The sequence below is a fragment of the Podarcis tiliguerta genome (assembly GCF_965153285.1).
Source record: "Podarcis tiliguerta genome assembly, chromosome: 2".
NCBI lineage: Eukaryota > Metazoa > Chordata > Lepidosauria > Squamata > Lacertidae > Podarcis > Podarcis tiliguerta.
In genome coordinates, this window is record NC_139535.1 from 67889700 (window position 1) to 67911208 (window position 21509).

Genomic DNA, 21509 nt, shown 5'->3' on the forward strand with positions numbered 1-21509 from the left:
AGTTTCATGATGCTTCCACTTTCATGATGTATATGAAGACTGATCTCCTGACCCAGCTTCCTCTCAAACTTTTCCTTGACCTGCTAATATTCTGCTAACATGCAAGTATGCAGAAACCACTTTTGTTATAATCAAGCTGCTGAACAACACACATAAGGATTGCATTGCAGATTTCAGTTTCATGGGTGAAACCACAGATCACTGAAAAATGTATTTCATAACTTTCACACCAGCCTAAACAGGGAAATCCCAGCATCCCAGATCAAATTCTTCAGCCAGGACTTAACTCACTCTGTTTATATATTCTTATTACAAAATGTAAGCCTGATGCATCTGGCTTTGCCGTTCAAGGTCCTATAAATGTATTTTGAAGCTCTTTAAGCTATGAATGTTTGATGTGGATATATCTGGAGCAGTTCAGTTTTCCATGTCCCCCCACCTCCAATAGCCCAATACATTTTGCTGCCTGAGGCAGATCGGTAAATTGCTTCCTACCCCCACAAAACTCAAGGTGCAGAGTTGCCAAGGCAAATCAAGTTATTTTAACACCGGAGGCTAAACATCCCAGGAGTGTTTTTTCCCTTTCCCTGGCAGCAGAAGCACAATAATAATAAATAAAATAAGTAGCCCTTTCATGAAAAATCAGTTCCCTCACTCTTCCTAATGACAGGGCTGGTATAACAGCATCCTTCCTAACCCCATCAGCTTATTTTAACAATAATATTTTTAGATGGTCTGTGAACATTTTTTTCTCCTATACCCTGTCATATGGAAAAACTGAACCTTTTCTGATGTTCAGGCCATCAATTTTCTTTTTCTTTTCAGAATTCATTAGGCTGGGAACAGCTAAACAATTCTGATGGAGTAATGTTCACTGATGGCCAGGCCATTAAAATTTTGTTTCTCTCCCGACCTGTGTTTGCTACCAGCTGGTATTCAGAAGCACACTGCCTCTACTACTGGTGACAGTACACCGCCACCATGACTAATAACCATAGATAGCCTCATCATAGCTGTCAACTTTTCCCTTTTCTTGCGAGGAATCCTATTCCGAATAAGGGAATTTCCCTTTAAAAAATGGAAACGTTGACAGCTATGAGCCACATTCTCCATAAATTGATTTAATCCTCTTTTAAAGTTTATGGCTATCCTTACCTTTAGAATAGAATATTGAAGTCTGATAGGAAGTATAGGTGGGAAAAGGAAGCCAAGCTTCATTTTGTATTACTGGATTTGTTACATTGCACTTGAATATGCACAGTAGCATATAGTAAAGAAGTATGATAGGGTAAAGGAAAATGATATTACACTGATCCTGCTCGAACATAAAACAGAAGATTCTGAATGTTGGATTCTAACTCCCACCAGCCCTAGCTGCCATGGGCAAAGGTCAGGGTGATGGTAGTCCAGCAACATTTGGAGGGCCACAGGTTCCCTACCCCTGATGGAGAGAGAAAGCCAAGACTTCAGAACAGCCTCCATATTAGAAGATTAAGTTTTAGAACAACTCAGTTTAAGCTTTGCCTTCTGGGTACAGTTGCTTTTTACCTATTTACATTTCAGCTGTTTTGGATTTATTTCCTTTTGAAAAATCCTACAGCTGAAGCACATTTATTTCAAAAGGCAAGAAGAAAAAGTTCTCTAAACCATATAGAAATTGCTTTTCTCTTGGTTACTTTTTCCTTTCTGTTTTAGGAATCAAACATTGCTGCAATTTGGGGGCATTTTTCGTTTTGTCTGTGCCTGAGGGAAAGCTTGTAAGGTTTCAATTCATCAGTGCAGAAGCATGGGGGAGTGTATATCATTTCAGTCCCTGCTCACATCATCGTAGTTTCCTTTCCCAAGTTTTGTCTCTTATAAGGATTTATTTTTCCTGAACAGAATATACACAGTTAATTCCCTGCAGGAGAATTAAATTGCACTAAGTCTTTATGAGCTAGGGTTTTGGAGCTGATTTCAAGTACCGCTATTCAAAACTGCTCAAAACCAGAGGTTCAAGGAGAAACCCTAGGAGGGAGAAGCAGTTTCCAAGCACTGCCCATTGGCTGGTGGGTGGTGGGAACATGTCTTGCTACATCAAAGAAACAACTGTGCGCTCAATTTATGATCAGGAGGTCCTGCATGTTCCTTTGAAGCCCAGCCCTTATCTGCCTGTATGGTGAACAGGCATGGCTTGCCAAACATGGCCTTGCTGGCACAATGGGGCGGCCAAGCAGACTAAGTTTGGAGGTTCTCCAGCCTTGGTATAATGTCTGCTTAAGACACACGTTAGCAACATGGCCGCAGGATGAGTTATATCTGACAGGGAACTCAAGGGAAGGTAAAATGGAGGCTGATGCTTAAAGCAAGAATGCAGGTGGGTCAGTGGGCAAAAAGAATGGAATGTGCACACCTTTTGTGCAAGGTCTACAATGGTATAGTCACACCACCAAGTAGTTAAGTTTGGATCCTCATCAGATCTCATCTCCACCCAAGCAAGCGACTGCCAAAGGTCCTCCCACCAGGGGCAGATAGCAGAAAGTCCAGAATGGGCCTTTGGAGGGCACTGGAAGCTTTAGAAATGCAGGATCCTAAGGGACGTGACACATGAGCTAGTGCAGCAAAAATGGATGGCAAACAACCAACCCCAACCCCAACCCACATCTTCTGCCCTGTCAGGCAGGAACCAGCTGGGCCCCAGGTTAAGTTCTTCCAGTCCAATGACCCCTAGTCCCATTGAGGATGGCTTGACCTGCCAAACGTTGGGGGGGGGGGGTAGCAGGGAAGTGTAAGCTCTATGAAAGAAGTAACAGACAAGGCCTTCAAAAGACTATCCCATCTGCTAGCTATATGTGTACTGACAGAGATTTAGGAGGGCAAAAAAGCAAAGTGCTACTTATTCCAAATATTTTAGAAAAAGTTATCTGATTAAAAAGCCTTCCAAGCAAGGAGAACACATGCCAAATAGCACCGAAATAGTTCATGAACATGGTGAGATACAATGCTGGCACCCTCCACATCTCATTGTTAGTAATTTAACTAGGAAGACAGAGTAGCTCTGATTGCCAAGAAAAGGATTTCAAATGCAAATCCCTGACTTAAGATCTTTTGAAATTTTGAATCCAGCAGGATTCCCCCTAGGCAGACAGTCTTTCGGTCTCAGGCTCTCGATGTCAGATATTTTTAAACCTTAATATGTTTTATATTTGTGTTGATTCCACATAAATAAGTCTATAAAACATGACAAATACTCCATTCCCAAAATGTGTATGAGAGAATACTTTTCTACTTCTTTTCCAAATTCCTTGCTGAGGACCCCCCCCCCCCCCAATTATGGGACCCAGATATTAATATTAAAACTGCTCCGCTTGGTACAAATGCTTTGCTTAAAGATTGGATTTCATATGTTAATTAGGAATCATAGGGATTATTAAATATATATTTGCTTCATTCATTCAGCTAGGTCAGAGGTCATTGTAAAACCTTAAATATTCTAATAAAAAGCCGAACACACATTCCTCTTGGATATGTGTTTCAGAATGTAATAAGAGCCAGATTATATTCTCTCATTGGACATTTTAACCCTCTCCTGCCCCACTTAATTATTTTGGTATATTTCTCTATTACTTGGCCTATCCCTTCTGCTGAAATGGATGAATATGAAGATGCTATGAGGGAGCAGCACTAGGCACCTAAGCAGAGTGCTGAAGTTGAATACTTACAAAATAGTACAATAGAATTGGAAAGTTAAACTGTGTCTGCGGCTAATTTTAAAATTCAGAACATAAAAATACGTCATCACTCTGAAAAATAAAATAAAACCTTTCTGAGCACTTGTACAGGAACACTATTTGTCTCTTCATTTGAGACTTTCCATTTGCTTCAGAAATGAGGTATTATTTTTTTTGTTGAGCCACCATTTGAGAAAGCTTTATGTTAACAAATAAAATTCTTGAGACTAAATGCTGCTACTAGAGCCAAAGTTCCTTTCTGGTTATTTGATTTTTCCATTGATCATCTGCAAAAACACATTTTGAATACACATTTTTCAAGCTTTAGATTCTAAAAATTCTGAGAGACACAGCTGCCCTTATAGTTGTTCTTTTTGTGAATGTCTGCGCACGAGATACCACACAGAATGAGAGACTGACTCTCCAGAATTGCCATCTGGGCCGGATCTGTGTGCTTTTCAGAGGGTGTGTTTCTTCTTGTTGGGGTGGGGAGTTGAGAGAGGAGGGAGATTCCATGACTATAAACACTGAACAGAGCAGAATTCCGAGCCACCTCCTGTATAATCTGATTTGCCTTTTATATGTGGTTAACTCATCTCATATGTGCTAGATTACTGAAAGAAGCTTCCAAAGCCTTTGTTTGCTCTTACATTTACTAGCTAAACTGGTTTGATTCAGCTGACCTTTTAACGAGTAATCAACACAATGAATGGCATTTCAGTTGACGTTATATACACCTGCAGAAACTGCTGCTGAAAGACTACTAAGAAGTAGTCTTGATCTATTTATTTGTTTATATGCAATATAAATACACATATATATTTAGTATATTCTCTTTCACTCGCAAATTACTTCTGGAGAATTAAAGTTTTTACTGGTGTAGCTCAATCCTATGCATGTCAACACAGAATGAATAGCCTTTTCAAATAATTGAACATTCATTCTGACTCGTTTACACAAAACTTTGTGTATAGTTTATACAGCATTACTGATTGTTGAACATTCATTCTGATTTGTTCGCAGGAAGGTTACTGGACATTGCTTGACATTGTTGCTATCCCATACATTCCAGTACAGCTTCCTGTCCCTTTTCGGTTTGTTTGTTTTTAATTCGTTCGTTGTGCAAAAGCACCAAATTCACTTTAGTGGTGCATCCTAAATTTGCTGGTATGCAATTGAATCGTACCCACAAATAGTGACTGTCTGGAAATGGCCTAAGTCCAACTAAATGTAAGTGAGCATAGAATTGCTGCCCAAAGCCACAAAGAAGAGGCTTCTTGCATTCACCCATATTTTTTAACCTTTTGAAACATCCCCTGCATTAAAGTTGATTGAGTGAAAACAATTGATTCATTGTTTTCTTTCTTTCCTGAAGGTTCTTGTAATATGATGTCGGATGACCTCACTAACTCTAATAGGAAAGGAAATTGCATGTATACACCCAAAGCCTTTTTCAGTTCAAACAGAAATGAGGCCAAGTAATCATGAGCCTCCCCCCACCCCCTTTCTGGAAGCCTACCACAGTTTCAAGTAAGATGCTTCTGAACATGTGTAAAATGTGCAGAACATAGACCTTAATGAATGGATTTATTGGAAGGAAATCCAGTAGCTTTGAATGCACCAGGCAATACAGTACCACTCCAGAGACAGCACTTAGGTCAGCCTGTGATACAAGTACAGTACCTGCTTGCTGCTAGTGTTGCTATTACTATAAAATGCATATACAGTGGTACCTCTGGTTACGTACTTAATTCGTTCCAGAGGTCGGTTCTTAACCTGAAGCACCACTTTGGCTAATGGGGCCTCCCACTGCTGCTGCGCCGTTGCCACGCCACTTCTGTTCTCATCCTGAAGCAAAGTTCTTAACCCAAGGTACTATTTCTGGGTTAGCGGAGTCTGTAACCTGAAGCGTATGTAACCTGAAGCGTATGTAACCCAAGGTACCATTGTACTTCGTGCACAGCCAAAAACAGTAGATGCACATTTTTGGTAGTCCCTGCTTTCTATAACTTTTAACAAAACTTTTTTTAAAAAACAAAACCCCTCCAGGATACACAGGTTTTATCACCCGAATGCAAACTTATATGGTGAGTGAGTAATAAATCACACCATGCATCTTAAAAAAGAAAACTGTGAACAAGTTTAAATGTTGCTTAAGGAGAAAACAATGACTATACAATATGTGGGACTTGAGTTGTAAACAGCAGTGGTAAAATTGATTTCTTTAAAAAATAAATGTTTTGGTTGCTCTGGAACAGTTAGTTTGGGAAACTGGCACAATCTACCCATAAGCTGATGTGGAGGAATCTATTTTCCTATAAACATTCTCAGTGTCTTTGTCTTCCTACACAGAATAGTTTATACCTTCGGAGGTAAAGAAGAATGTGACTGTTTCTCAAACAATGGGGAGACAAAAATGATATGTAAAGGGTTAGCCTAGAGCTGTCTAGTGATGAATCATGAGAGCTAGTAGTGTTCATTTAATTCATTTGAAACACTATGAAATAACAATTGCTTGTTGCATTCATACGGGAAACTTCACTACTTCAGGAACATTGCATTTGAAACCACAACTTCTAAGTCTTGATTCTGCAGCAAGTTTACCTTTTAGTACAGATAACTACCATTTTATTTTCATTCATTCATAGAGAGATAAAACTGCCAGTATCTCACACATTTGTCCCAGTGCAGACTTTCCACTTCATATGTCTGACAGGAGAGGAAGATTTTCAGATGACACTGACGGGTGGAGAAATTGGGTGCCAGTCTTTCCCCAACTGGGTGGGACCCAATTGCAGAGAAGAACTACTGGCAGGTCACAGGTCCTCTGGTGTCATTCAAAGATGGTATTAACCAGAGGCACAGAACCTCTGACCCATATCCAAGGCAAACGTGCCTCCTAGGAAAGGTGATCAAATGCTTATGGACAGCCACAACTCTTTCCCTGCCCCAGCCCTCTGAGCTGATGCTGATGCTGTAATGAATACCCCAAGGGCCACAGTGGAGGTCAGATTAACTTCCCCATTAGCCCAGGTCTTTGTGTGGAACACCAAGTCCACCTCTTTATCATTAAAATTTTTTGAATGAATTTTGATTTATTGCAGACAGGCTTGGCATTCAGCAACAGCTCCACCAGGTCAGAGGCATGGCAACTTGGATCCTGAAAGCAAACAGCCAATACCGTGACATATTAATGCTTTTAAGAGGAACAGTTCCCATGTGTGAATGAAGCATTCAGTAGCTTCAATAAGTATGTGTGTGTTATAAGATGTCCATCCCTTTTGAGGTTAAATGTGAACAAGGCCTTAGTAGATCTCCTGACTATAGCTTGCTTTTACCACAGCAGTAATACATATGTAAGGTACTGCTCAAGTACAGTTGTACCTCGGGTTCCATACGCTTCAGGTTACAGACTCCTCTAACCCAGAAATAGTATCTTGGGTTAAGAACTTTGCTTCAGGATGAGAACAGAAGTCGTGCGGCAGCGGCGCAGCAGCAGCGGGAGGCCCCATTAGCTAAAGTGGTGCTTCAGGTTAAGAATGGACCTCCGGAACGAAGTAAGTACTTAACCCAAGGTACCACTGTATTATTGTTCCTGGAAAGTGTATTACCTGAGCTCCTCAGCACTCCTGTGTGTGACAAACACACACATTTCTCTAGCTGGGTGTGGTGGGTTGACCTTTCTGTGTGCAAAAAGATTAATTTTAATTTGAAGAATGGCATTGCTAAGTTTCTTCTCAAAAGCATAAAAACAAAATGAATCAAGGCACAAACTCCTTTTTTAAAAAAGTTTTTTTTTCTTTTTTAAAGGAAAGGGAAAAGGAAAATGCACCAGAAATTTTATACAGGTCAGATCAGTTAGTCTCCAGACTGAGGAATTGTCTGTAATTATAAACTTTGAAAGCAAGAGAAGAATACATCTCAATATGTTGCAGCTACTTCACTGGAAGGGGGCAAAGGGACCACAATCCAAGAAGGAAGTCAGGAAGGAGAATAGGCAAAAGGCATGGATAAGAAAACCTGCAGGGCATCCCATTTCTGAAACATGGTTCCCTGGATATTTTGAAAGCCATTGTTTTCTTATTATCAGGTGCCTGCTATTTATTTATTGCCCATCCTTCACCGTTAAGGTCCCAGGGTGGGTGACAGCATTAAAAACAACTTACTAATACTAATACAATTAAATAAATTTATTTTAAAGTTAAATTAATCCCAAACCTTGGATTATCAGGGACTCACACCAAAAGGATTTTTGCTTATGATGATGGCAAAGAAAAACTTGAAACAAAGATGCTGAATTTTGGCTGTGTAGTCAAGAAATGTTAACTTTCACTTGAGAAGCCAAATATCTGGCAAAGCTATTACAGTTATAAAAGTGCTGCGTACTAGTTGACATGACTCAGCAGGAAATACGATAAAACATAAGAAAGGTTTTCTTCTGGGGGAATAAATCTAGTTTATAATGGTCAGTGAAGACAAAATGAATCATAAAAGAGACTCATGAAGTCTACTTTGGTAACCAATATAATGAGGGGTAAGGGCTAACCAGTCTAGACTCCTAGGCAAATTGCCATGTACCAAACGTGATATCCCAAACATTTTAAAAAACATAGATTTCTGAGTTGGTCTTTCTTGTACAAAGCTTTGTATTTAGGCATGACCAAAAGCCATATTTTCTGCCTCTTTCCATTCGCCTTCCCTGCTGCTCTGCTATATTACAGGGGCAAAGAACAGGAAACATATGCAGACAAAGTTAAGTCGAAAGAGAGCCACAGGGAGCGGGAAAATCTCAATGGGTTTGGAAGCTGGAACACCTGGGGGAGAAAACATGAAGAAACTGGACACTTCCAATGGAAGGGACAAAAGTTGATATTGAAACCGATAGCTCCAAGTCTGGCAGATAAATATGAAATCATATCACTTCTCATAAACCAGTTCTCATAGTTGCTCTTCCCACCACCTTTCTACAAAGTTAGTATCATTGAGCATACAGTAGTAGTAAAACTAAGACCTTCTATGGGATTGCTTATGATGGCTATTTAGTAGTGGGAACAAAATTAACTTATTAATCTGAAAATAATAAATCCTGCCCTTCAGCCAACAAGGCTCCCAGAGAGGCTCACATAAGATCAATAAACATAATAACAAATCATTAAACCATACAAACAGTTATGTATTCAGTGGTTTGTGACTTCACAAACTGCACATTGTCTTTAAATAACTTATTTAAAGAGGTGGCAATGATAATACATCCCTTTGCTTGCTGCTGTTGGTCCTGAAGGTCTCTGTGGCAGACAAAGCTCTTTCAGCTGAGCCCCAAACCAATGGACAAGAAAGATGTTTCTAATCTCTTTTACGGTATGCTTCCTTTTTCATAGTTTCACAACGAGCAGGGTACGCTTCAAGAAACAGAGGAATTGTGTGATACCACACTGTGCTACTTTTACAAGAGGGAATAGATATTTTGAGGCATCAAATAGGGCAGGGGAACCTATAGCCTTCCAGATGTTGAATGATCACTCCCATCATCCATGACCACTGGCTGGAGCTGATTGAATTTTGAGTCCCACAACATCTGTAAGACCACAGGTGCCCCAGTCCTGAAATAGGGAATTATGTGAAATTGCTAACCATACCTGCTGAGATGAAATGCTCCTTTGCTATTTATAGTAGGACTCTGGGATTGGAAGTGACACAAAGTTTAAAAGGTTGTTTTTCATGTTCAAATGATCCTGATTTGCTGTTGTCTGGCCACAAAAAAAGCCTACAACTGATGAAGTCATCCCTTGTAAAGGTGTATAAAAAGACCTGGTATTTCTTTACAGATAAATGTTTTTTTTTTAATTGCGCACTGTAGCATATTTGAGCAAAACTCCAAAATAATCTTAGTCAGTGCTTTTTTTCTAAAAAAAATGTTTAGAGGTATGTTCATTTTGACTCAAGAAAATCACCATTTTATAGTTCAAATTGGGGAAAATAAATACAGTAAATGGACAAGAGTACAAAGATTCACAAATGTTTAGCGGTATGTGTACCCCCTGCGTCCCCCCAGAAAAAAGCACTGATTTTAGCATCCTTATGCATATCAGTGAAGTTTTATGCCTTCTGGAAAAAAATAGAGGCAATAATTATAGTTTTGTAGTTATTCAGTGTGGATTCAGAACTCATTTTGTTTAATACTAGGTGGTTTACAAAATGCCTAGAATTAAAGGTAACCACAGGGAATGTGACTCTCTGGATTATTTACAACACAATTTATTTTAGTTTAATGTCATTGCAAGGTTTTTTAAAAAGTAGTATCTCATTGAAAGAAAAAGCTGTGTGGTTGGGATGCAAATGAAAATGTAAAAATGGATGAGGATCAATTGTGGGGTTTCTTTATTCCATCAAGAAGGTATGGAGGTTTGTCAGATTAGTTTTAGTGTGAGGAAATGCTGTATGTACATCAGCTGTAAATAATAATAATAATTCAGCAGTTTTCTTTAACCATGTCTTTTCTTTTATTGTGCAGTGTTGGGCTTCTTTGGGCATGATGCTATCAGTGACCACCACCACCCCTAACATGCGTAGAGCCCCCTCCTTGCCTCTGTCACCACCATTGCCCTACATTCCCTCTCCCTCTGACCCCAGTCAGCAGCACTGCTCTGATGAAAAGAGCAAGCCTAATGCTGGCTCCTCCTCCTGCTTTTCACCACTTACACTGGGAGAGATCAGGTCAACAAGTAGCAACAGCAAGGAAGAGAAGGAGAGTCAGGAGGCTCTGGGAGTCTGCAGTGGGTTCCTGTTGGGGTGTGGGCTTTGACAAAGTGCCTCAATATCTCAGCTCCTCGCACTGGTCCCGATTGTGTACTTTTCAAGAATGGCTGAAAACACAGCCACTCTGTTTAATGAGCTATAGTTAACAAAGTACTTTTTAAGCTTGTGTTCTAAGTTCTGATTGCAACCATAACACCCATAAGAGATGCCCACTCTGTTATGCCTTTTGCTGTTTATCTTTCGCTTGTAGTATTTTTTCTTTGATGCATTAACAGGCCTTAGAAGTTGGTGCAGAGGGATGGGTGTGGAGAGCTGGCCTCTGAAACTGAGTGGAGTAGAAGAGAGGGAATTGGGACATTCAAGGGGGAGGTATGTTAGGATGGGAGTGATGAATTGAAGAATTTCTCTACACTCCACCCATAAAATCTGACAGGCACTAGCAAGCACTGTTCAAGAACACAATGTTTCCTCAAAATATAGTAAGATAAAATTGTCTCTCATATACATACTTAATGTCCCACATCAACAATGGCTTGTGTTGGCTTCCCAGTGTTTATGAAGCTCAGCTAATCCCACATGGGTCTGCTCACATTAATCAAGGACCAAGACACTTCTTCAGAGACAAACTTGCTGTTAAAACTTGAGTATTGCGGCCAAAGCCTAACTAAATGCAATACCTCAACAAAAACAGCAGCAGTCATTCCACAAGAGCTACTAAATGCAGCAAACATTTATTTCCCCCTCTTTTCTCACTGTATATTCTTTATCTACCAATAGCAGGCTGCATAATACTAAAGCAATATTGTTAGCAGTTGAGAGGCTCTACGCACAAACTACTGTTGCAGACAGGCGTGGCATTTAGCAGAAGAGGTTGCTTAATACTGGCAATGACAACTAGTGTTACAAAACCTCTGCTTCTTTCCCTGTTTAGGATAATGGACCTGTTCCAAATAGAAGACCAGCGACATTTTCGCCTGGAGGAAGTCCAACAGACAACAAACAGATATCGAATGTGCAGTACAATAACCCCACACGGCTATATACAAACAACAATGCAGATTCCAGTTTACCATCACAGATGAGTAGTCTGCATATCACATCTCCCCACAGGTATGAGAGTCAAACAAGACATTGTGATGAAGATTATTTTTATGAATAGCTGCTGTGGGTGGAGAGAGGGCTACACTGTGGCAGGAGGGAGGTTAATCCCTTCTCTTCAACTATCCTTTCAGTGAAAATTGCATGCAGCCCCCCCAAAGCTGCTATTTGCTTCAACTGAAAAACATGTGGAGCAACAAAGAGGCTGACATGCTTATACAGTATAAATATATCAGATTATTAGGACCAAAACACTGCCACAGAAGGGACCCATTCATGCAAAAACATCCCCATTTCATTGGAAGAAAACAGCTTGTTTAATTTGCTAGAACATACTGTTAAAATGGAATTTAAAAACTTTTTTTTTTTTAAAAGGCTGCGTAGGGACAAATAGATGAAATTCACACTGGAAAGACAAATGCATTAACTAAAGAATCAACATAGTCGGATTGCCAATAAAAGTGCTAAATCTCATGTTTAGGGGCCTTCAAAGCAAATTTGCCCTAAGGCTGCTTTGTACATTTTAAGAATGAGCACAGGAAGCTGTTCAGAGATGGCAGAACACATACATTGGAATGACCCCCCCCTCCTCCCCTGCACACCGTTCTGGGAGTTCTCCCGACCCGCACAAGCCAATTTCAGGGGGCCTGGAGGGGAAGGAGAGCTTACGTGAATCCCACCCCTGGTATTTTAGCATTGTTTAAATCTTGAGGCTTTTTAATAAATATATATTATGGGTACTTTGGAAATGTGGACTAATCCAAGAGGAAATGTGCTACAAGGAAGTATTCTAAGATTTTTTAAAAAGTACCCTTGAGACCATGTTTGGCAAAAAAACACACATAATGCCCTAACTGCCAGATATTTTTCAATGGTTGGGTGGCTTCCAGGTTCTTCAGTAATTTAATTTAATGCATTAAAAAAAGATCCATGTGTGGCATAGTAATTCACAATGAATAGCAGCAGCTGGCCTGTCTGTGGTGCGTATGTTCACAGGTCACTCAAGCCCCACTGCACAGGGGCACATAGAGTATGGCTACAAAGTTTGTCCTTCCTCTACAATGACCTCTACATTAATAAAAAGCTAGTTCAGGAAAAGGAAGCATTGTTAACTAAATCCCCATTAAAATAAGCATAGGGTTTGCTTATGGGTGACCTGTTGCCTTGTGCTGTTGCCTTGTGATGCAAGAAGCACTAGAAAAATTTGTTTAAATAACCCCTCACAGTTCACAAGGGATTAACTTTTCCCCCCTAAAGAACTGATTTTATTTCTCTAGTGTACAACAATCCTTTGACCTTCATTTTGTATTTAAATAGTGCTGACCCTTTGAGGTCCCTACCAAGAAGCAGAAACGGAATTGACATGGACTCAGATGTGTACAAAATGCTGCAGGATTATGAAAGACCAGTTTCAGAACCCAAGCAGTCAGGATCTTTCCGATATCTGCAAGGCATGTTGGAAGCAGGGGAAAATGGTAAGGAACACAACATGTTCATTTCAAAAACATTGTTTAATATTCCCCCCCCCCCTGTAATTTATTTTAAATTTCAAAGGGGCTTACAAGGAGTAATTGTGCCCATGAAGGACCAGGTGCACAGCCTGGCACATGGGCAGCTGCCCAGGGCAGCTGTCTACCAGCTCCATCTGGTATGCAGGCTGAGACCCTATCTGCCCGCGGACTGTCCTGCCAGAGTGGTGCATGCTCTAGTTATCTCTCACTTGGACTACTGCAATGCGCTGTATGTGGGGCTACCTTTGAAGGTGACCCAGAAACTACAACTAATCCAGAATGCGGCAACTAGCCTGGTGATTGGGAGTGGCTGCTGGGACCATATAACACCAGTCCTAAATGATCTTCACTGGCTCCCAGTATGTTTCTGAGCACAATTCAAAGTGTTGGTGCTGACCATTAAAGCCCTAAATGGCCTCAGCCCAGTATATCTGAAGGAGTGTCTGCACCTCCATCATTCAGCCTGGACACTGAGGTCCAGCTCCTTATTATTATGGGGCTAAGATTCCATGGCTGCTCTTTGTTTGGGGCACAGCTAAAAGCAAATGGGATGGAGGAGGGAGACAAGGAAAGAAAAGGTGAATGTGATCAGACATATATGTAGACTTTGCTCTTCTGTTGCCCTTCCTATACTGCCAGTGTACTTCTGAATGTGTCTTACAAGTCCTACAAGCAGTTTCAAATTGTGCTGAACTGATTAAAAAGAAGATTTTTAAATTTTTATGAGAGAGAGAATTACTCTCACAAAAAAACCCAGGGCAACTAACAGTATCAATAATTCAACTAATGCAACACTGTTAAAGTCACAAATACACGTTAAAATGCGATGCAACAGTCATTGATAAAATAGGCAAATAGAGCCACTATGTTCTGAAGGTCTGCATAAATAAATGAGTTTTTAGCTGACACCTGAATGAAACCAATGTGCAGGACAGCCAAGTCTCCCCTGGGAAAGGGTTCCATCTGCTTTATAAATATGATGGAAGGGACACTTTCTGGAATGATGACACCCCATGCATTGTTTGTACTTAAATGATTTAGTTTTAATTTATCAATTTTCTTACGTGGATTTCCATTTCTCTTGCTTTAAAACTAAATCTTCAATTCGTCTAACCTCTCTGATACAAAGCCACTTATGAAGTACCTATGTGCAAGCCCAAAGAAGTTAAGAAACTCCTTAGAATGTTATTTTTCTCTCCCAGGAGCTCTAGGGTCTTTTATTTTCTTTTTTTAATGAGCAGCAACATACTGTGTCTCTAATAAGAAATGTTTCCTGCAGGGAATCAGACAGGATTTGTAAGGCAACATAACAGTTACCTCGGTGGGTGCCCCTCAGCCATGAAAGATGAGCCCTCAAACCACAAAGCAGAGAAAAGAATGTTTGGGGTTGTTCAATCACTTTTCACAGAGTTTTGTAGCTGCCTAGTTGAGAAGTTGAGGGACATAAATTTGGGGGCGAGAAGCGTGGGCATGCAGAAACAAAGGAGAAAAACAGCCAGCATTACTTTTAAACTCCTTCCTCACTCCCTAAGCTGGTGAGGAGACTTTTCACTGAGTGCTCTGTAAATTGCCTGCCATTCTGAAGCCTTTATCATTGACTAGAGCTTCTGGGAACCTTTGCGGTAAATGTATCAAGACGCTACAGTCACCTAAAGCAAATTAGTTGAGTGAATTTACTTCAAAAAAGGAGGCAGCAGGGATCACGTGGCAGATGTTGGAGCCCCATCAGTCCTAGTCTGCACGGCTAATAGTCTTGAAGGGAGTTGTAGTTCAGCAACAGCTGGAGGGCTACATTTCTTTAAACCATATTTAATGTTACAATGCAGCTATCATAGTGCTGCTTCATTATGTCATTTTTAAACATAAGTGTAAGTGTCCTATTTTGAGTTTATTCCCGACCAGTGAAAATTCCTTTTTTTAAAAAGCACTGCGGTGAATTTCCAAATATACGCACTTGTGTGAATGAGCATTACAGGATGCATTAATAGCTTGCCAACATACCCCTTTGTACATAAAGATTTCATTGCTTCCCTTTTTCTGGTTGTTTCTGAACACATATGAAGCAAAACCGAACGCCAAGAAAAGAGCCAGCGTCTAACATGCTGCCTTACTTTTGTTACAGACTCTTAAAGGTCTTCCTGAGTCATGACATTCAATAAAACAAATAAATCTCTCAAGTAGTAAAAGTGCACTTTAGCAGTGTTATTGCTGGGCTTTCCCCCCCTTGCACAGCAAAAGGTTTTAAGCTTTTTTCCATGGGGTTGAGCATATATCAAAATCTTACTAAGTTAGACAATGTCTTTTGTTCTTCTATGGTTTCATGTATGTGCCTCTTTTGTACCAGCTCTCATTCTTTTTCCTTGGCACGCTTCCCATTGAAAGGTCAATCTCTGGTTTATCCATTTAAATCAGAGCTCATATGTTTGCATGCCTTTTTATTATTCTTATGGTCATTCCATCATTTCATTTTTTCACGTACTGTTGTGAGCATATGGAGCCTGCTTACCTAACACTACTAGGATCAGAGCACTTACAGCCCCAGCCTAACCATGCTCACTCAGAAATAAATCTCACTGATTCCAAGAAAATTTACTTCCAGGTAATGATACTGTGGAGTGCATCCTTTGTCAGAGTTTAAGCATAAATCACCCCTTCAGCTGAGAAGCTTGTGTGTTAGCAACATTCCACATCCCTTAAACAGATAACTCCAAAAACGCCGTCTTAAATTCTTGGCAGGTGAAAAACATGACAGGCTGACGAGTCCAAGACATGTTAAATCTCCAGTATCCAAATTGGGTGGAGCCATGCCTGGCTTACAGATGCTCCCCGAGTGCACCAGATGTGGCAATGGAATTGTGTAAGTACATGAATCTCCCCAAGAGCCTTGATGTTTAATATACCGTACTTTTCCATGTATAAGACGAGGGTTGTTTTTTACGTTGAATTAATGTGTAAAAATTGGGGTCGTCTTATACATGGGTAGTGCCGTGTTGGGACAGGGGAATGGTTGCTGCCGTGAGCAAGAGATTGTCAGCGGTGGCTGTGCGAGTGATTGATGGCTATGACATGGGCTTGGATCGATGGGCTGCTGCTGGCGGCGAGCAGTCGAACGTTTGGTGTTTTTTGTGTCGCGTGCAATAGGAAGCGTTGTTCAGGCGGGTGAGTGATTTTCAGCAATTCCCGCCCCCCGTAAGAAGCTCAACAACTCTGGGCAATCCTCCCCCCAAAAAAGCTCAAGAACTCTGGGCAATCTCCCCCCATTTTCTATATTTTGAGTCCCCCAAAATAGGGGCGTCTTATACACGGAAAAGTACGGTACTTTTTGGTAAAGCTAAATAAGGTAAACACCACCTGCTTAACTGTAAAATCTTGTTATAATGTAATTCCATAAGGCAATGTTACTTGAAAAGGGGGGCAGAGACATACACATGTAACATGGCATTTGTGCTGCATGTTACAACGAGCTTTTAATATTAATAAGTGTTATTCTCTTGATCCAAAGCCACTTGGTTGCTCCAAAGTGCACATGGAAGCTCCATACAAGAAAGAACAGTCCTGCTCACTTACATGTCTGGCAGTGCTTCACACACAGCATAAAGGGCAAGCCACTAATAAAACCTGAAATGAATCGTAATCGTTTGAAATGTTTGCATTCTAATCTTATCTTCTTTCCTGTGACAGTGGCACAATAGTGAAAGCCCGTGACAAGCTCTACCACCCGGAATGTTTCATGTGTGATGACTGCGGCCTCAACTTGAAGCAAAGGGGCTACTTCTTCATTGAGGAACAGCTGTACTGTGAAATGCATGCCAAGGAAAGGGTTAAGCCGCCAGAAGGATATGATGTGGTTGCTGTTTATCCCAATGCTAAAGTTGAACTTGTCTAAATAGATACTCTTATTTCCTGGAGAGGTCAAGAGGTGGCACACCCACCCACAGGCACAGGCACTGTTTTAAAGCATGGCTGTAATCAACTCTGATTATTCAAGTCTCAGTAAAATGTCTTTTCAGAGATAAAATGGTTTGCACTTGGGATCTCAAGGGGATAGTGCTGAAAGGCCTCTCAAAAGGATTTCTCTCTCCTTTTGACACTTGCTTTTGGGTTGCTGTGTTGCTGTTTGGGTGGGTTCTGTTTTGTTTCATTTTTTACTGCACATAGTTTCCATCATACCCCAGTCCAAAACCTGTGTAAATATGGGTGCTTTTTAAAACACTGTTTCATATAAAACCAGTATTTCTTTTATTCTGGACTCAGCTCAACTGGTAAAGAAAAGGCGATTTATATGCGATATATATATGTGCGATATAACATTGTGTCACCAGGTGGCGACATGGAGTCCAGTTTTTCTCTATCTGTTTTCCCTGTTTAAATTTACGTTTTTAAACTGAAATGCTTCTTTATGTGTCTAGATCCAGCCTCTGTCTCATTTTAAAATATAAAGAAGACTGCATGAAAGCTCCATGAAAAGAAGGCACTTTAAGAAATGACATTGACATTTTACATTTTAAAGCATTGCATCACATTTACTTTTGTCAGTAATAGAGATATGCCACAAAGATTGCTCTGTGGCTTTCAGAGTGATAGAAAACTGAGGTCACGTGTAATGAGAATTTTAAATATGAAGCTGGCTGCATGAGTTTCACCAAGAAATGTGGGAATGAACAGGTAAAGGACTTGTAAGAACACAGATATATATAAAAAAGGTAATGTCCTGGTTGCCACTTCCAAACAATACTATTTATTACATGTAAGACTAATCATTAACATTTATCATTCTGGCGATATCTGGCAGCAGCAGCTAGAGCTATCCACTGGGGCTTGTGCTCCGACACTGCCTTTCATGCTATACCAGAAAAATATCCTGGGAATCCCAATGGATGGTCCCCCGTTGACTGGTAGTAATGAACAGGCTGGAGACCCTGTTAAGTTTCCTCAGGTCTTTCCAGATCAAGGGGATCCTAATATAATTTCCATTGTGGCACCAAACTATAACTGTGTAAACCACTGTTGTGCCCTGCATAAAAATGTTGAAGAAAGATTTCACATATATGTATTGTACATGTGGTTTCTCTCTCTCATCTTTGAGAAAGCATGGCTTCTTTTGCAGATATTCTTGGTTACTGAATCATCTAGGCACCTGCATTTATTCTTTCTTTTTCTTTTTTTTATAAAACTTTGAACAAAGCGCTTTACACGCCAGCCATAAACACTTTACTTAAAACTGCTTTCAGATACAATGAAGTTGACCTGGTCAACACTATGTGCAGAACATCTAAATCCAGCCTAGGATGAAAAGAAAAATAATTCATTCCAGATTCTGTTTTTAGGCCAAGGCATCAGACCTAAATATCATAGACATTTAGGAGCTTTCAAGACAATCATTGTGTAGCACAACAATTGCACATTTGTTATTCATTTGTTACATTTGAAATTGTCATGATAGACACAAATTGTTCATTTCTTGAGAGGAATTATGTCATCACCAATCCTGATTACAGAGCTATTGGGGGAGGGAACCCCTGCAGTTTTTGAATAGAAGGATATGACCGAGACCTTACAGAAGTCAACTCCTGAACTCAAGTATAAACAATCCAGATGTGAAAATGAGGGTGGAGTGCTCAGTGGCCCTTGTGCTCTCCGAAACAGTGATTGCCCTGGGCAGCCAAACTGCTAATCCGAAGTGTAAAGGAGAGGAAATAAACTTTATATGTCTAAATGTTTAAGCCTCAACTGCATTTTGGCAACAGCTTATACACCATTTTTTAAAAAGACAGAATGCATTACATCTTAGGCAATACGGTCACTTTATGGAAGCAGATCCAGTATGATGTCGTGGTTCAGAGTTGGGAGGCCAGGATTAAAATCCCCACTGAGCCATGCAGCTTGCTCTGTGACCATGAGACAGTCGCAGACTCTCAGCCTAACCAACCTTACAGGGTTGTCATGAGGATAAAGTGAGAATGGAGTAAACCATGCAGAATACCTTGAGCTCCTTGAAGGAAAGGCGGCATATAAATGTAAATCTCTAATGAAACCATTGGCATATTCTGTTCAGTGGAAGGCTCTGCACAAGTAATGCTATGAGTCCAATTCCTAGCTAAGTGCTAGGCACATGCAATACCAAAAAATATAATGAATGATCCATCAAGCTTTGTATCAGAGATATTGTTTGGCTCTTTGAGGGGGCATATGCTTTTCCCAAAACACAGAAATATAAGAAATTCAACCAGGACTGCTTAAATCCCGCCCCGCCCCCCAAGATGGGAATGACGGGAGAGTTCACTGTTTGCCATACTAGATTTATGACAGCGGAACATCAATAGAACTCAGGGTGGAGAAAGGCAACACTCACAGCATTATTATCCAAGGGTTCCACTATGTGGCCTGCAAGTATAAATTAAAAATAATAATAATAAGCAATTAAGGTTTTGTGCAAACAGAAAGGTTCCATTTGTTTTAGGAACGATAAACTCCTACACCAAAGGGAAAGACGTGTACTTTGCTTAGAAACAGTATTGCTTGTCCATTTCACAAACACCATTTCTAGTAAGAACAAGTGTGAATCCACGTTGCTCTGTGTGAACAGGTATAATATAACTTAATTAAGAGGAAAAAAGGTGGCACCAAGCTAAAAAATAATTGCGTGCTGTTAGTTAATCCATATTGCTCTTTACAGTGAATACAGTTCTGTGTTTTCTACCCAGTTACCTTAGCTAATCAAACAGATGAGGTTCAGCTCATTGATTGATTAAATATGCACAAAATTGTACAGTATATGCAAAATATTAGATCTAAAAAAGCAAACCGTCATTGCCTTTGGATGACGTATACATCTGCCACAACAGGGATAATTTTCAAAGAAGTCATTCTTCCTCCCAAAAAGGACTCCTCTTATGGTCATACTTGTCATCTGCAGTTCTTATAAAGTGCTTCTATTAAAAATAATTTCAGTTTTTAAAATTATTTTGACCCATTAATTGGTGATTCCTTTTTAGTCGGTCAACATTTTTGTCGATTAATCTAACTGATTTACTAAGCATTGGAGCCATTAATATTTTCACATTATGTCTTAGCAAATCTAACGTCAGGTGATCTTTGAAACTCTACTTTGAAATTCTTGTAAACACATTGAAGGCAGCTTTGCCACCAATGAAGTTTAAGTTTGCTGGTCTAGGGGTTTTTTGTTGTTGATGATGGATCCGTATCAGTACAAATGAACTGAAAAATTATAAATGTTTATCATTTATTAATAGCATAAAAATATTGTTGCTATTTTATTTACTGGTTGCTAAAGGAAACATGTTTCTTTGAGATAGTCATGAACATTCATTTTAATTTTGTTTATTAACATTGTTGGTCCTCAAGGACCGAAGCTATTTTTTTGTGGGTTTCTATATTAACTAGCACTGGAAAATGCATCTTATGAACCTCTGATTTTACATGCTGGTTATGTACATTTCTTTTCAATAACAAATACACAGTATATTCCCTTTGCGATGTAACTGATCATTCCTAAGCAAACATGTCCTTAAAGTTTATCTTCCATCTTTCATTCATTGCCATTAGAAAGTAAGCTCATTAATCTTATATTGTAGGAGCTAGAATATATTGGGGGAGATTCACTGAAATTAATGTTACAAAGTTTGTGTGCCACCCCCAATCTCTGCTGAGTGGTAGCAAGATTCCAGGTGGTTCTAGGCCAGGGGTCAGCAAACCTTTTCAGCAGGGGGCCGCTCCACTGTCCCTCAGACCTTGTGGGGGGCCGGACTAAATTTTGAAGGGGAAAAAAGAATGAATTCCTATGCCCCACAAATAACCCAGAGATTTTAAATAAAAGGGCACATTCTACTCATGTAAAAACACACTGATTCCCAGACCGTCCGCAGGTCCGATTTAGAAGGTGATTTAGCCGGATCCAACCCCCAGGCCTTAGGTTGCCTACCCATGTTCTAGGCACTAACCCAGGGTTGTGTTTCAAATGGGAAATCAAGGCACAGCGGAGACTTTATTGTAGCCATATTTACCCATGGGTCTACTTTGAGAGAGTTCAGAGCATTACATCTCAAGAAGAGCTTGCTCTCCCAGCAGTGCAGCAGTGGATTCCCAAGGCATCCATGCCTCTGTCCCAGCCTGCCAAGATGGCTCTGCCTTCACAGCAGCTCATGGAGTCCTCCCCCTTCTTCCCCAACCTCTACATTTCAAAAGGATGCATTTTTCCTGTGTAACCTCTCCCTCCCATCTTTGCTATTTACCCAGAGCACAGGCAGAGGGTCCATTGGATGGCCCTTGTCCCCAAGTGATTTCCTTGTTTAGTGTACATTTTAAATCTAAGGTCTGGCACCCAGGAACTTTAGACGATCCTTGCCCCCTGCAAACCCATGACAATAATATCAAAGCTCTCATTCGTACAGCTAGGACTTTGCCTTCAGTTGTA

At 40.3% G+C, this 21509-nt stretch overlaps 1 protein-coding gene across 1 annotated transcript in view; it reads left to right on the forward strand.

The window, feature by feature from the left end:
• The window catches only part of PDLIM4 (PDZ and LIM domain 4), a 59403-nt gene extending 38834 nt beyond the window's left edge, over nucleotides 1-20569 (forward strand). The window contains exons 4-7 of the mRNA XM_083428748.1: nucleotides 11398-11576; nucleotides 12882-13039; nucleotides 15812-15932; nucleotides 16757-20569. Coding sequence (XP_083284874.1) covers nucleotides 11398-11576; nucleotides 12882-13039; nucleotides 15812-15932; nucleotides 16757-16961 — 663 coding nt within the window. The 3' untranslated portion in view covers nucleotides 16962-20569. The remainder of the gene's footprint in view (nucleotides 1-11397; nucleotides 11577-12881; nucleotides 13040-15811; nucleotides 15933-16756) is intronic.
• Nucleotides 20570-21509: the final 940 nt, after the last annotated feature.